The sequence below is a fragment of the Sphaerodactylus townsendi genome, linkage group LG08 (assembly GCF_021028975.2).
Source record: "Sphaerodactylus townsendi isolate TG3544 linkage group LG08, MPM_Stown_v2.3, whole genome shotgun sequence".
NCBI classification, from domain to species: Eukaryota; Metazoa; Chordata; class Lepidosauria; order Squamata; family Sphaerodactylidae; genus Sphaerodactylus; species Sphaerodactylus townsendi.
In genome coordinates, this window is record NC_059432.1 from 105776132 (window position 1) to 105793003 (window position 16872).

At 48.3% G+C, this 16872-nt stretch overlaps 1 protein-coding gene across 1 annotated transcript in view; it reads right to left on the reverse strand.

Annotated features, from left to right (window-relative positions):
- Positions 1-5848, reverse strand: part of KNG1 (kininogen 1) — a 37272-nt gene extending 31424 nt beyond the window's left edge. The window contains exons 1-2 of the mRNA XM_048506939.1: positions 5509-5848; positions 2664-2780 (exon numbers count right to left, since the gene is read on the reverse strand). Of these exons, the coding sequence (XP_048362896.1) occupies positions 2664-2780; positions 5509-5697 (306 nt within the window). The 5' untranslated portion in view covers positions 5698-5848. The remainder of the gene's footprint in view (positions 1-2663; positions 2781-5508) is intronic.
- Positions 5849-16872: the final 11024 nt, after the last annotated feature.

Here is a 16872-nt window from a genome sequence, read left to right on the forward strand (position 1 = left end):
TAGAAGGGGAGTTTGAATTTATACCCTGCTTTTCTCAACTGTTTCAAAGTAGCTTACAAACTCCTTTCCTGCTTGTCCCTACAATAGACACCCTGTGAGGTAGGCGGGGCTGAGAGAGTTCAGAGAGAACTGGAGACATACCTGGCAAGGTCAGGAAGGTGTTAGGGTCCAGCAGGACTCTGCTAGGCTCCCCTGTTTAGGATTACCACCATTTGTGTGCCGAGAGGGGGTTGCTAATTGGTGATTTTGCCACGTGATTTTACCTTAGATGGAATAGCTCTCCTCCTCAGCAGTAGCCGAGGCAGAACTAGAAGCTGCCAGTCTAGCAGGGTGGGTCAGAGCGCGCAGCCTGGGCGCCATAGCGTGCGATTCGCTTCAGCCAGACTTCCGGCGAGCTGCCAAGGCCCTTGCTACAGCCCTGCTCCAGGAATGCCCCGCCTCGGAATGCCTTCCACCATCACCGCCGCGAAATTGCCCCACCCAGCTCCACTGGCACTACGCCCCCGTTTGAATCCCACCACCATGGGAACCTGTTACTAAAATTTTTGGATCCCACCACTGCCCAAGGTCGCCCAGCAGGCTTCATGTATAGCAGCGGAGAAACAAAATCCGGTTCACCAGATAAAGATTCTGCAGCTCATGTGCAGGAGTGGGGGAAGCAAACCCGGTTCTCCAGATTAGAGTCCACTGCTCTCAGAATCGCTTATACCATGCTGGCTCTAGATCAGAGGCATACATGCATGTGCCTAGACTGGCAACAGAGACTACAGCATATAGATAAACCGAGAACCAAACACACAGATGTATAGAGAGTAGAACATGCAGGCAAAAGAAATGGGCTTAGCCAAGTTAGGATCTGGTTCATGATTCCCAATACTGTGTTTCATCCCTTTGGGCACCCCTAAGTTAGGCGGGTATACAGTGTGGAAGGGGATCTACATCTTCAAGCAAGGGTGGGAGGGTGGTGGGATCCAAAGAGATTTTGAAAGCAACAGGTTCCCGGCCGTGATGGCGCGGGATTCAAACCCCGTGGCATGAGCTACTACCGGGCTGGGCGAGGGCGTAATAATGACGGGCATGGGCCGGCATTCCAGGGCAGGGTGACTCCCCTGAAGGCTGGAGCTGTGGCGAAGAAATCTGTCAGCTGCGTCTGGTCCCTACGGGAAACTAATGCACGAGATGGCGGGCTTTGCCACGCACGCTGGTGCACCCTCCCCGAACCTAGACTGTCTAAGAATCCCGCGCCGCTAATACCGTTGGTGAGTGAGGGGCACACGCTGCAAAACCATGTGGCAACCACCAATTAGTCACCCTCTCGCACAATAATAAATAATTAGTAACCTACTGGAACCTGTGAGTAGAACACTGCTGATCCCACCTCTGGTCCAGGAGCCATCAGGCCATGCAGGAAGGATCGGTGACTATTAAATACTCTAAGGCAAAAGCAAAGAGAATCAAATGATGCAATAGGGACTTCCGGACTCCCCTAAGGTTGTCCATTGGGAAGACCAAATGGGGTTTTGGTCTTTTTGGTACGGCTAAGCTACTTGCCAGAGACTCCTACTCCCCCCATGCCCTGAGTTCCCATCCCAAAGAAGAAAGGAGAAACACAGGGGAAAGTGATGTTGATAGCTTTATGCTATACTAATTTTCTCTAATCTCTATGGTCTTTACTGCCTAAAACTCAGGGGAGAGTCTACAGCGTTGCAGGAGCGTGGCAGCCTTTTGGCACTCAGATGTTATGGACTACAATTCCCATCAGCCCCTGCCAGCGCCTTATGGCCAATTGGAAGGGAGCTGATGGGAGTTATACAGTGCCATAACATCTGGAGTGCCAAAGGTTCGGGCCACCACTGCCCTACCTAAGGATATCGAAGAGAGATAGAAAAGTGCAGAGAAAGGGCAACGAGGATGATTGAGAGGGATTGGAGCACGCTTCCTTATGAGGAGGAGGCTGCAGCGTTTGGGGACTCTTTAGTTTGGAAAAGGAAGACGATCTGAGGGGGATATGACTAGAAGTCTATAAAAAATTATGCATGGGGTAGAAAATGTGGACAGAGAGAAATGTTTCTCTCTTTCTCACAATGCTAGAACCAGGGGGCATCCATTGAAAATGCTGGGGGGAAGAATTAGGACTAATAAAAGGAAACACTTCTTCACACAATGTGTGATTGGTGTTTGGAACATGCTGCCACAGGAGGTGGTGATGGCCACTAACCTGGATAGCATTAAAAAGGGCTTGGACAGATTTATGGAGGAGAAGTCGATCTATGGCTACCCATCTTGATCCTCCTTGATCTGAGATTGCAAATGCCTTAGCAGACCAGGTGCTCAGGAGCAGCAGCAGCAGAAGGCCATTGCTTTCACATCCTGCATGTGAGCTCCCAAAGGCACCTGGTGGGCCACTGCGAGTAGCAGAGTGCTGGACTAGATGGACTCTGGTCTGATCCAGCAGGCTCGTTCTTATGTTCTTATGTTCTTAAGTGTCCCCCAGCATTGATGTCACATCCTTCTGAAACTCCAATATTCCCAGACATCGCCCCCACCGCCACCCCCTGAACTTCCAGCATTTGCTTCCTGCTCAGGGCTGAGAACTTTTGGTACAGCTCTCTGTTGAGTTTGCATAGAGTCATACATTTTGCAGAGGAGGGTTGGATACTTACCGCCTCCAAGGGTTCTCTGAATTCGCACTTTTGCCAAGGGATTTCTTCTCCAACGGCACACACGGTCTCTGTTATCTTGTATTTTACGGAAACAAGGAAACTCGTGCCAGGAGCATCCTGGAAGAAACGTTACGTTAGTGACCATCCTTTCTTAACAGGGCTAGTTCTTAGGCCAAGACATCCGAGTGGCTGTCTGCAGAGACACCGCGGATGCCGGTCTGCATGGTATAATGGTTAAGAACTATGGACTCTAATTTGAGGATTGAGTCCCCATTCCTCCACATGAGTGATGGACTCGAACTCGATGAACCAGGTTTGATTTTCCTGTTCCCCCACATGAAGCCAGCTAGGTGACCTTGAACTAGTCACATAGAACTCTCTCAGCCCCACCTACCTGACAAGGTGGCCCCTTCCGCACATGCAGAATAATGCACTTTCAATGCACTTTGCAGCTGGATTTTACTGGGCGGAATAGCAAAATCCACTTGCAAACAATTGTGAAAGTGGATTGAAAGTGCATTTATTCTGCATGTGCGGAAGGGGCCGGTGTCTGTTAAGGGGAGAGGAAGGGGGGGCAATTGTCAGCCACTTTGAATCTTCTTAAAAGTAGGGAAAAGTGGGGTGTAAAAACCAACTCTTCTGATTTTCTGGTGGTAATGGATTAATTTTGCTTGGATTTCAAAATACTGGGATTACCAAGGGTCTGAATGAAAAACTGTTCTGCCCCTTTAACAGAGGCGCGTGTAACCTCTAACTTGTGGGTTCTGTGGGGCAGTACAAAACAGTTTACTTCTCTTTACAAATAACATTAAACATCAACATTTAACATTACAATTCAAGGTCCTGTTCAGGTTGCATTTCAAGTCCTTCTAGTTACTGTCTACTGATACTGCCAAGTCCAATTCTTCTTTGCAAGTAGGTTGGCTCCTGAAGACTCCAAGGGCTTGATGAACAGGCTTCAACATGATGAAGGTTTCCAGGAGAACTCTCACCCAGTACAACCACAAAAAGAAACCCTTAACAAGGTGTTAAGGGCTTATAGAAATCAAGGTCCGAGTCTGGTAGCCTCGTCTCCTCCAACTACATGAGGTCTGCTGCCTCGTGCTGCTCTGAGTCTCCACCCCTTACTGGGTCAACCCATTCTGAGCATGGGGGTTACACGCGCACCATGATAACATGTCCCTGGTGATGTCACTTAACTCCCTCCGTGAAAAATTGCAGCTGCCCATTTACACACATCTCTCTTAAAGAGACAGGACATCTTTTTTCCCCCTCCAGGCAGCTTGCAACCCAAAAAACCCTGACCTGCATTTCCTAAGTGAGAAATGCAGCAACAGATTGCTGTAAGGAAGAAGGATTTCCAAGAATCTTTTTTTTATTGAATAGAGTTTTTCACAGCCTTCGGGGGGGGGGGGGGGCAACTTCTTAGCGTTTGATTTGATTCCTGCTTGCTGGGTGTCAAAGATCTTTGGGAGAAACCTGGCATTATATCTGTAGATGGCATGAGCAGTATACAGCTACGCTTCCCCCCCTGCAGAACTGTTGAATGCCCTCTATTTGCCACCCCCTCAGGTTCTGATGTTGCCAAAGATGTATAAATCATGGGGGGGAGGGGGGCTGTATGGTACCCATGAAGAAGAAGAAGAAGAAGAAGAAGAAGAAGAAGAAGAAGAAGAAGAAGAAGAAGAAGAAGAAGAAGAAGAAGAAGAAGAAGAAGAGGCGGCGGCGGCGGCGGAAATTGGATTTATAACCCACCTTTTTCTCTTGTAGGGAGACTCAAGGTGGCTTACAAGGTCCTTTCCCTTCCTCTCCCCACAACAGACACCTTGTGACGTGGGGTGGGGGGTGGGGCTGAGAGAATTCCGAAGAACTGTGACTAGCCCAAGGTCACCCAGCAGGAATGCAGGAGTGTGGAAACACATCTGGTTCACCAGATAAGCCTCTGCCCCTGAAGTGGAGGGGAATCAAACCCAGTTCTCCAGATTAGAACCCACCTGCTCTTAACCTCTATACCACCCTGGATCAAATAATACTGAGGTCAGTGGACCAGTGGGGTAAAAGGCAGCCCATCTCTGCATTGCCCTCACTCCCCCCAACCCCAGTTCTGACGACCCTTCTGGTAGCAGAGCGAGCGTGGGACAAAAACGCCCGGGGCCACAGAGAACAGGGACCGAAGAAGGCAGGGAGGCTTCAATTCATCTACACTCTTGTTATAACACCTTCCGCTGTTACAGTCTACAGTGGGAATTACTTGGGCGCTGGAAATATTTATTCGTCAAATTCATTTCGAAGCTCATTTCCTTTTAGCCCGATTTTAACTTTCTAAATATTAAACAGAGGATGGAGAACGATGTGAGAAAAAAGCAACATGGAGCAAAGTTTTTGACTTTGTCTGTAGGCGATGCCACGTTGTACCAAAATAAAAAATCGAATTAACTTCGATGCCATTTTTTTAGATTTTTGTCCAGCAAGTAACTAGTCAATTTCAACTTCAACTTCAACGACCTTTATTAGGCATCAAGAGAAAATACAGATAAAACTGTGCAGTAATATGATCCTGAGTTTGACGGCGTAAAACAACTGCTCATAGTTCATACAGTACAAACTTCAAGAAAATAAGTAAATAAAAGGAGAGCCAGAAACTTATTTTACAATATCGAGCAGGAACTTGGCCACCATTTTCAACTGCCTGGGGTCCTCATTGTTCAAGAGGCGGCTCAATTTGGAATATGGAGGGCACAAGTAAGTCGGTGTTGAAAAAAACAAGCTAGGCCCTTTAAGTGGTTGGCATCCCGTGACTATTTGGTCACTGAATCAGTGACTGTTTGGCTGTGGAGTTACTTACTGTTCTCCTGGCTTCAGTGACCACAACGAGAGCAAACTGGTTGCCGTGGGTTCTCGCCCCATTAAGTTTCTTCAGTGCTAGATCCACTGCGTTGAAGACGTCGGGGTCATTGCAATCCACCTCTTGGGCCGGCAGAGGAGTGGCATGACAGCAGCAGAAACTGAGGACTAGCAAAACGAAGAACTTCATCACGGGGCCAAGAAGTTCCTTGTGAAATCTGGGGGAGGGGGGAGGGAGAGAAAAAACACTTCAAATCAAAAAGATTTGTTTGTTTTTTTGTTGGTAGAGCTAAAAGAGCCTGCTCTTGCTCTAAGGGGAACTAAAGGGCAGTGGAGCTAGGTGAGCTCTCGTTATACATCCTGTTGACACTGCAAACAATCTTTCGGGTTCATCCAAACATCAGATTTTTTTTAAAAAAAACTACCGTGTTGTAACATCAAAGTTGTCCAAGGTCCACCTGCAAGTCCGATAACCTCAGCATGCCAGGATGGGAATTGCTAACTCTGATAAGGACTTTGTTGGAACGGCCTTGCAAAATTCCCCACTTGGTAAACGGAGAGATTGTAAATAGTCTGCAGTTTTTTTTGGGGGGGGGGGGAAATCCCAAATGAGGTCAATGCATGGTCTTATCTACACATTATTGAATTTTCGCTTTTGTAATCATAGAATCGTAGTTGGAAGAGACCCCAAAGGCCATCAAGTCCAACCCCCTGTAATGCAGGAACACACAAAGCACTCCTGACAGATGGCCATCCAGCTTCTCTTTAAAAACCTCCAAAGAAGAAGAGACTCCACCACTCTCCAAGGTAGTGCAATCCACTGTCGAACAGCCCTGACAGTCAGAAAGTTCTTCCTAAAGTTTAGATGGAATCTCTTTTCCTTCACCTTGAACCCGTGACTCCTGGTCCTAGCCTCTGGAGCAGCAGAAAACAAGCTTGCTCCCTCACCAACATGACATCCCTTCAAATATCTAAACATGGCTATCATGTCATCTCTTAATCTTCTCTTCACCAAACTAAATATCCCCAGCTGCCTAAGTCTCTCCTCATAGGGCAGTGATGGCGAACCTTTTAGAGGCCGAGTGCCCAAACCGCAACTCAAAGCCCATTTATGTATTGCAAAGTGCCAACCCAGCAATTTAACCTGAATACTGAGGTTTTAGTTTAGAAAAATAACTCATACATTACCATCTTTTGTCCAAAAAGAAAAACACGGTGACAGAGCTTTCAACGACATAAACAACTTTTATTTTATAAACAACTTTATATAAACAACTTTTATTTTATAAACAACTTTTTATTGAAGGTGAAGGCATGCTTTTGACCAATTAAAGTGATTTCTGCTTTTGCATACATGCTGATAATTTGTCTATGTTTGGCTCATACTTGGTAAGTTGGAGAGCAACGCATGCAGCATTCAGGTCATCTGTCTGTCTGTTTCTTGTGTCAGATTTTATATAATTCAAAGCTGAAAACAGCTGCTCACAAGCATAAGATGACCCAAACAGACACCGTTTCTGCACGGCGTCGATGGGGGTTGGGTTGGCGCATTCTGCGCTGACCCAACACCCCTGGGACCGTTCAGCATGGACGGTCCAAAGTAACACTAAGGACAACAGCGTCAGCAATTTGAAGACACCGTATTAAGCCCAGCCGACCCGGCTTGTCCCTGGCCCTCCGGCACGTCGCCGAGGCCTGGAGACATGCCCCCCCCGGCCCTGCGTGCCTACTTCAGCGTCGCAGGGCAGGCGTAATCCCCAGGCCTCGGCGGGCGCCGAAGGGCAGAGAGACCTCAAATGAAGTGAAGAATTGGTGGGAGTGGGGGGGGGGGGGGGGGGCTGGCCATTAGGCATAAAAGAGCGCATACCGATGCAGAAAGAGACCAGAGAAAGGAAAGCAATCCCCAGTTCTTTCATTGATTTAAAATTATTTGGCTGAGATTTCCTCACTTTGAGGATTTCACTTTCAAAACTGGCTGTATTCTCCTCTGTCATCCCTTCTATCTTCTCCAGTGTTTCACACAAGGCGTGGAATTTATGTTTCCAGATAGTGTTTTTTTGAAATTCCAACAGCTCCATTTCCAGATTTTCCAAATTCAGCCAATTTATGCAGGAAAGATCAAGTTCTTCAAATTTGGCTTTATCTGGGAAAGTAAGGAAGGACAGTGTTGCTTCCATCTTGCGGCACTGTAAAAATCATTTACTACAATTCACATTTGCAGCTGCTACAATGCTAGAAAATTCCTTGTAGATTTCCTGATGGCTTGTAGGATTGTCTGCAAAAGTTGTAGAATTTTCCAAATGCATTTTCAGTTTTGGGAAATATTTCAGCGGCCCACTTTCAAGATTTCTTTCAAAAACCTGCAGCTTTCTCTCAAGTGTTTTGCTGTTTTCCCAACACCTTGTAGCTGAGGTAGGTGAGGCTAAGAGAGTTCTGAAAAACCATGACTAGCCCAAGGATACACAACACAATTCATGCGTAGGAGTGGGGAAACAAATCCAGTTTACCAGAAAAGAGTCCACCACTCATGGGAAGGAATGGGGAATCAAACCCAGTTGTCCACATTAGAGTCCACCATTCTGAATCACTAAACCACACATGAGGCAGCTTCACATGTACCACTGGAGCTGTTTCACCCTTACTTGTGAACACTGGCTTACTGAGTCATTTCAAGTATACTTTATGAACCCTTGCATGGCACACCTCCCCCTCCCTCCGCTAGGGTGAGTGGGCCATATCCAGATGCTGGGCCCCTCCCCCACCCTCCCTTGCATGCCACCCCTCACTCCCTCCCCTCACAACATCTTGCATGCCACCCCTCACTCCCTCCCCTCCCCTCACAACATCACCGCCCAGAGCCCTCAGGGGATGGGGCGGTATATAAATATGATAATAAAATTAAAATAAATAAAAAATCTCTAGGAAGAACAGACTACAGAACTGAGGATGCAGGCTCTGTTTTTATATTTTAACTTAGAAAATTTCTATCATGGCATTTGCTTTCCGCCCCCCCCCCTCCCCCATGCTGAAGCAACTCACGGAGGAAACTTGGTGGCTGTCACACACACACACACACACACACACACACACACACACAGAGAGAGAGAGAGAGAGAGAGAGAGAGCTCTTATTCAATTGCTCTTCAGGAGCATCGAAGGTCATGGACCAATTTGGGCTCTGAAGTCCTGATGACTGGACTACTGTCATGGGATTCACATCAGAAGGGATTTATTATTTGCCATGCAGGGTATGAAAACTTAGTGATCCAGGAGTCGTGAAGTTTTCCCAAGTATACTTTATATATGGCAGCGTGTGGTGGTGGACAGCGGGGCTCTGTCCTGCCGGTCACGACGGTGCTCGCCTGGTGTCCGGCTGTCTGGGCAGGCGGCAGAGGAGGTGGGAGCCTGTGTGCTCGCTGCCGTGCGCTGCCTCCCTGCTGACTGGCGCTGTGCTGGCTGGGAAAGAAAAGCTGCCCGGCCAGCGCCTGAGCTAAAGAAGAGGCCGGTTCGGTGACAAAGCTGATTGCCTCCAACCAGCCATGTGGGGCTGAGAGCATCGCCCCCCCCCTCTGTACGTGCTGGTGAGTGACGGCCGGTTTCGCGTGTCATGTGACACTTTTACACCCATTGACGGACGGAGATCACGTGGAGCCGCCGCCGCCACCTCTCCTGGTTGGCTGGCACTGCGGGGCGGCGAGTGAGCGAGGTGGCGAGCGAGAAATGCTGGAGGAACGTCCCAGAATGCAATGCGGAGGGGAACGCCCCAGAATGTAACGGGGAGGGGAAGACCCCGCTCAGAAGGCAGTGCCGGAGGGGAAGGGCCGGCCCAGAAGGAGGAGCGCCCCAGAATGCAATGCAATGCAATGTGGAGGGGAACTTTTTGGAGGACCCGGAGCCGTGCAATATGGTGGAAGGGGGGGGGGGAGCTTACGGCTTTCAGCGTGCCGGAGGAAGAAGACGCCAGCGATGCCACCTCCGGTAGCACCGTGCCATGGGATTACCATCATCACGGTCGCGGGCATGGATTCCAGGCCTTTTACCATTTTGGTTGCCCTCCTCTGGATCTGTTCCAGCTTGTCAATATCACTCTTGAATTGTGGTGCCCAGAACTGTACACAATATTCCAGGAGACGTCTAACCAATGCAGAATAGAGAGGTACAATTATATCTCTCAATCCAAACGCTATACTCCTATTGATACAGCCCAGAAAAAACATAGGCTTTCTTGAATCGTTTTCCATTTTGTACTTTTATCATAAAAATGAGGACTGGAAGACAGCATTTATTTATTTATTTATTAAAGGTGAGACTTGGAGTTTTCTTCATTTGATGGAAATACAAGATTGTGTGTTGGAATCTCGTCGCAGTTGTCATAGTAAGACAACTAACACTGCCGAAAACTGTAGGTGCTTTTGTTTTAAACTGTCACAAAACAGGACCTAAAGAACACCCTGCAAGCTTCAGTGGCGTAGGAGGTTAAGAGCTTGTGTATCTAATCTGGAGGAACCGGGTTTGATTCCCAGCTCTGCCGCCTGAGCTGTGTGGAGGCTTATCTGGGGAATTCAGATTAGCCTGTGCACTCCCACACACACCAGCTGGGCGACCTTGGGCTAGTCACAGCTTCTCGGAGCTCTTTCAGCCCCACCTACCTCACAGGGTATTTGTTGTGAGGGGGGAAGGGCAAGGAGATTGTAAGCCCCTTTGAGTCTCCTACAGGAGAGAAAGGGGGGATATAAATCCAAACTCCTCCTCCTCCTCCTCCTCCTCCTCCTCCTCTTCTTCTTCTTCTTCTTCTTCTTCTTCTTCTTCTTCTTCTTCTTCTTCTTCTTCTTCTAAGGAACACAAAATAAGCTGTTTGTCGTAGAAAAAAATCTTAACAAATGTGACAAGAAGGTGTCATGGCTGGAAGATATCCAGGTTAAGTCCCCTGCATTGCCAGTTCAAAGAGTTACATAGGAGATTATACAAAAGGAGAGTTACATAGGAGATTATACAAAAGACCAGGCCCTTTCCGCACAACACAAATGAAACATTTTCAGGCAGGAAATAAAACGCTTCCTCCATGGAGTTCTGCATGGTTTTAAGCCCAAAACATTTTATTTCCAGCCTGAAAATGTTTTCTTTGCAGGCCGTTCCCAAGCAATTCTGTTGTGAAAATGTTTTCGCTTGCTGTGCGCAGCTCTCAAAAATGTTTCCCGTGCCATGAGAATTTTCTGTCCTCGTGCTGACTGTCTCACGGTATATTTTCATAATTTTTTTAATTTTTCAGGATGTCGTGCCTCCATAGATTTGAATACACAACCCCTAGAGAATTGCAGTAAAAGATTTTGAAGCCTTGTGGCATCAGATCTACGGAGTTTTTTTAAAAAGAAATGGAACGACCACAAATTGGCGGACAGGAATCGGTTCGATGGAGTGAGTGCAGACAAATTGTTTTTTTTTTGAAAATCTTTCCAAAGTGTTTTGAGAACATTTGCAAACGTTTTCAGGGGCTTGTGAGGAAATGGCCCCAGTCTGAAAAGCTGCAGAGCTGCTGCCAGTTTCAGTAGACAATGGGCGATTCCGCACACGAGTAAAATAGGTTCGACCCAGTTCCCTGAGAAGGGTACTAACCTAGGTCGAAGCCATTGTTGTTCCCCACTGCAACCAGCTTGATCCCAGCTCAGAGGGCGGAATCATCCTGTGCCTCTTCGCTGCTCCGTTCCGATTGGCTACTGTTCTACGGCCATGTTCCGTCTATCCTCACACACGTTATTAAAAAAACTGCCACAGGAATGGAGGGACGAAGGTGGCGTTTTTTGATTGGCCAGCTGTACACATGCCCGAAACACTCAGCTGTGATTGGCTGAATGGGGGACTCCTGGCACCAGAGATTCCGCACTTTACTGGAATCGAGCTGAGTTCGAGCGTGGTTCCCTGAAAAAGTAGTCGTTCCCAACTGGAGTTGGAAATTTGACCGTTACACGGGGCGAAGCTGGTACAAAACCATGCCGATCCCAATGGTTGTACGGAGCGCTTAGGTCGAACGCAGCTCCAACTTAGGTCAATAACGCAAGTGCGGAATCGACCAATACTGATTTTAATGGACCACTGGCCTGTTTTAGTATAAGGCAACTCCCCTTAAATTCTTCAATGCTAAAGTGTCATGGCAGTTCTTGTATGGGGCCCCCCTCTGGAGCGGTGCTTGGAACTAATCAGTTGAGGGATTACAGTCCACTTTCCTCTATAAAATCTTTGGAATGCCCAACTGTCAGTGGTGGGATTCAGCCGGTTTGGCCCGGTTTGGGCGAACCAATTGTTAAAAGCCCCCTCGCTCCCCCTCCCGAGAGGCTTTGCTGCTGCCGCCTCTCCTCAACCTCCCGCCTCAACCTCCATCGAAGACAAGGCAGCAGGGCCACTGCCGGTGGAGGCTGCGGAGGGAACGGCAGCAACCAGTGGCAAGCTGCAGGCCCGCCGGCTGCGGCGGCCCCCCCACTCAACCGTAACCGGTTGTTAAATTGTTTAGATCCCACCACTGCCCACTGTGTACCATATGCAGTCCCGTGCCTGGAATCTGGACAACATCATCTAGAAACCAGGGCCTGGATGCTCACATTTAAGTTTTAGATTAGACTGTGTTCTAACACGGAATTGAACAGCCTAGCTAGCAGTGGCGTAGGAGGTTAAGAGCTCGTGTATCTAATCTGGAGAAACCGGGTTTGATTCCCAGCTCTGCTGCCTGAGCTGTGGAGGCTTATCTGGGGAATTCAGATTAGCCTGTACACTCCCACACATGCCAGCTGGGTGACCTTGGGCTAGTCACAGCTTCTCGGAGTTCTCTCAGCCCCACCTACCTCACAGGGTGTTTGTTGTGAGGGGGGAAGGGCAAGGAGAATGTAAGCCCCTTTGAGTCTCCTACAGGAGAGAAAGGGGGGATATAAATCCAAACTCTTCTTCTTATATAGCATTGCCAGATCTACAATCTTTGGAGTGGTGGTCGCTCATAATAACTATATCCTTACTTGGCCTGTCTCTAGAGGCCATCCTTATGCTTCCCCCGAGTGAGATCCCGAATGCTATCAAAAGGAGGCTTTTTGATCAAGAACAACAATTTCTTATAAGCCAAGCAAGGAAGACCTGTTTTCCTTTCTGTCTTGGCATTCAGCCCAGATTAGGACAGGTGGCAAAATATTTGTGTTTGTTGAGTGCATTACATCTGGGCCTTGTTATTATCCACCTGTGTTTGGGTTCTGTCTACAAACACAAATATTTTGCCACCTGTCCTATGGTCAATTACAGAACATTCCAACCCGTGACAGAGTTTGTTCCTATTGTCCAAAAACGCCTTAAACTCTCATACATATCCTTTTTGTCTGCCCCCAATATTTAACGTTAAGACGCACCATTCCTGCCCTTGAGTCTGACTCTAAGCAAAATAACTCTTCTTATTGCAAGTGCTTAAGATGCGTGACACGCTACCTTTGTAATAGCAATTTTTTACTTCGTGTTCACTCTGTATCTTTTTTCCTGAAAGCAGCTGATTTTAAACTCATTTTATATTTACTCCATTTAATGCCTAATTAAGGTTTTGTTGTTGTTGTTGTATAAGACAACTCCTTGTGTATGTGTGAATGAATGAAAATTACATTAAATGTCTGTTAGCACTCATTACAAGATATCCCGCTGCCTAAGAAAATGGGGTAGAAAATGTTGACTGAGAGAAATTTTTCTCTCTTTCTCACAATATTAGAACCAGGGGGCATTCATTGAAAATGCTGGGGGGAAGAATAAGGACTAATAAAAGGAAACACTTCTTCACGCAACGTGTGATTGGGGTTTGGAATATGCTGCCACAGGAGGTGGTGATGGCCACCAACCTGGATAGCTTTAAAAAGGGCTTGGACAGATTTATGGAGGAGAAGTCGATCTCTGGCTACCAATCTTGATCCTCCTTGGTCTGAGATTGCAAATGCCTTAGCAGACCAGGTGCTCAGGAGCAGCAGCAGCAGAAGGCCATTGCTTTCACCTCCTGCATGTGAGCTCCCAAAGCACCTGGTGGGCCACTGCGAGTAGCAGAATGCTGGACTAGATGGACTCTGGTCTGATCCAGCAGGCTAGTTCTTATGTTCTTATGTTCTAAGCAGTTTGGTGAATCAAGTTACTAGTTCTTATGGGTCGAGAGCAAATAAATACGGGTCTTAGGCTGTTTTCACACGGCGGCGGAAATGCACCTCCACCGGCATAAATTGTGTTGGTGGAGGCTCGGGGACTGCTTGCATGGTAGCATGTGAGCAGTCCCGAAGATCTGCCGAACTGGAGAGGTGGCACTGCATAAGTCGCCCTCTCCTCCGGGTCATCCCCTCCACTGACCTTCCCATCCAGCGCTGCTCTAGAGGGACACGCCCACGCTGCCCTCCGATCTCCAGGGGTCAGAGGGCAGAATGGGTGTGTTCCTGCAGCCCTCCAGAGCAGTGCTGGAGGGGAAGGTCAGTGGAGGGGACGGGAAAAGCGGCATCTTCCTGCTGGTGCTGCTCACACCGTGCTGATGGGAAGACGCTGCTTTTCAAAAACCTTGCTCAATGAGCGAGGTTTGAAAGTGGCACCTTCGCGCCGCTCGGGGGCGGCCAGGATAGCGCTGCTCCTATGTGAACAGCACCCCAGGGACGGTGTTTTCATCTTCCCTAGGGTGCTGTTATTTGCCCGTGTGGAAACAGCCCAATTGAAAGCTTGGTTGTTGCTGTTCCAAAGTTTTATTTCCATTCTACCTTCAGCAACGGTTTTCAGAGGAAACTCTTTGCCGTCTCTTCTCTTTTAGATATTTCACTGAAGACCACTGAACTCTTGGATTGTGGGGAAGACTAGCTTGGCCCTGAAAAATCCTGAAGACTAGCAGAAAAGACCTCTGGAACTGAAAAAAAAACCCGTTTGAAATCTAGGGTGTGTGAAAACGTTTCTGCTGACAGGAGAAATCATGAAGCAAAAGCAGAAAATGGGTTGTCGGGTTCGAGGGACTCTTGGTCACATCCTGTTGGCAGTGCAAACAACCTTTTGGGTTTATCCAAACATCAGGGTTTTTTTTTAAATGTACGTTAGTATGACACAAACACCACCCACCTGTCGTTCAGCTACTGAGACTATCCTGAAGGTAGGAGAAGAAGAGTTTGGATTTATATCCCCCCTTTCTCTCCTGCAGGAGACTCAAAGGGGCTTACAATCTCCTTGCCCTTCCCCCCCTCACAACAAACATCCTGTGAGGTGGGTGGGGCTGAGAGAGCTCCGAGAAGCTGTGACTAGCCCAAGGTCACCCAGCTGGCGTGTTTGGGAGTGTACAGGCTAATCTGAATTCCCCAGATAAGCCTCCACAGCTCAGGCGGCAGAGCAGGGAATCAAACCCGGTTCCTCCAGATTAGATACACGAGCTCTTAACCTCCTACGCCACTGCTGCAGCTATGCCCTTTACAGCTTCTTATAAAGGCAATGCTCCTCGGAGGACCCATAATACTATGCACTTGCCAGCTGCCTCAGATCTGCTCCTGCAAATACTCCTCCTCACTGTCCATGAAGGACCTGTACAGGGCGGCCAGACGCAAGCTTTATCTTCTGTCCTGTGGGGCCCTGCATGTTCTCCTCCTCCTCCTCTGTTTGATAGCGGAATCAGAAGTGATTTTATTCCATTTCTGATCTTGTTTTTAAATAAAGATGGAACTATGTTTTATTTCTGTATAGGATAGGTAGGAACAAACTGTATTAGGTAGAAAGTAGGAATTATAGCTATCTTTTGTATTTGTGTCTGCATGGAACCTCCTTGGCTCAAGGCAGGAACCCACCCCTGCTCCACCTGGGCATGTCCCTCTTATTTGTAAAAACCCTGAATGGACGTTGACAAAAGGGACCCCGGAAGAAGCGCCTCCAGCTGCCTTAATCCTACCAGCAGGCAGATAAGGGCGCCGTCATCCTTAGGTTTCGTTTCCTGACCCCAAGCACCCAAGGGACTCTTTTGTGTTTTTCCCACCTGTACCTACGTCATCGCCTCGCCCTACTTCGGCCGCGAAATTCAAAAAGGGACTGCCCACCGGACTCTAATTGGTTCTTATGTATTTGTAGATGTATTATTGGCTGCTAGGTATTTTGTGAATGAACGGTTGTAGGCTGTCCTGTATTCCCCCGGACTCCCGGGCGGGAGAAAGTGTATAAAGGTTGTTGTAAAGCTGCTAGGCAGCGCAGTTGCCGTGGTGCGGAGGTGCTGACACGTAGGTCAGCATCTCAATAAAACCTTTTTATTATTTCACTATACTCGCTGTGTCGGGTCCCGTTTCTGTTCCTCTGCGCTGCCGAGAGCTGGTTGGTCTGGAGCTATTAAAAGTTACCAGGCAGCGCGATAACATGTTCATGAGGCTCTGGGGATGAGCGGGTGAGGAGGCTGGATTCTGGCTTTCCACAGAGCTAGAGGGCTGCGGGGTGACTGCACTGGTGTCTGGCTGTGGGTTCATGTCTCAAAGGGACTGCTTCTCCCATTGCCACTTCTACTCGTGGCTGTCGTTAGGAGCCAGGGGTTTCTGCTGACCCCTCAACGGAGGAGTCCTCAATACCTTCTGGACCTGGCTGGTCCACCATGACACCCTGCCTTACTCTCCTGTAAGGAGTCTCAAACGGCTTTCAAACTCCTTCCCGTCCTCTCCCTACAACAGACACCTTGTGAGGTAGGTGGGGCTGAGAGTGTTTGAAGAGAACTGTGGGCCTTTCCCCACTTACCTTCTGCCACTGTCACTGCGCGCTACTCACTGTGCGCGTCATTTCTGGCACACGCCCGGGCTCTGCGTGGGGTCATCAAAAGGCGCCGTTTTTTCCAGTGCCAGGAATGATGCACGCTGAGGGGGTGTGACAGCGGCAGTGTCGGGGCGGCTGTGTTGTTGCCGCCCCTGTAGTGGGGACTGCTGCGGGACACCACACTACTTGGCCCGAGTAGCGCGCAGCAGAAGGTAAGTGGGGAAAGGCCCTGTGATAGTCTAAAGCCCACCCAGCAGACTTCCTGTAAAAAAGCGAGGAATCGAACCTGGTTCTCCAGTTTAGAATCTGCAGCTCATATGGAGGAGTGGGGAATCAAACCTGTTTCTCCAGATTAGAGTCCATTGCTCTTAACCACTATACCATGTTAGCCACCCCTATTTGTTTCATGCCTTGAAAATTCTAAGGAGGTCACCATAGGTCAGCGGAGACTTAATAGGACTTCCCCCCATTGTAAATGTTTCTTGTAAAGACATAATAGGGGTGAATAAGAGGTGCATTTATATGCTTAACTCTGGGCTTCCTGAATTCATGGGCTGAGAAATGTTTGATTAGCCCAGAAAAGGTTTCTTTAAACGTATTTATTATAGACTGCCTCCTGT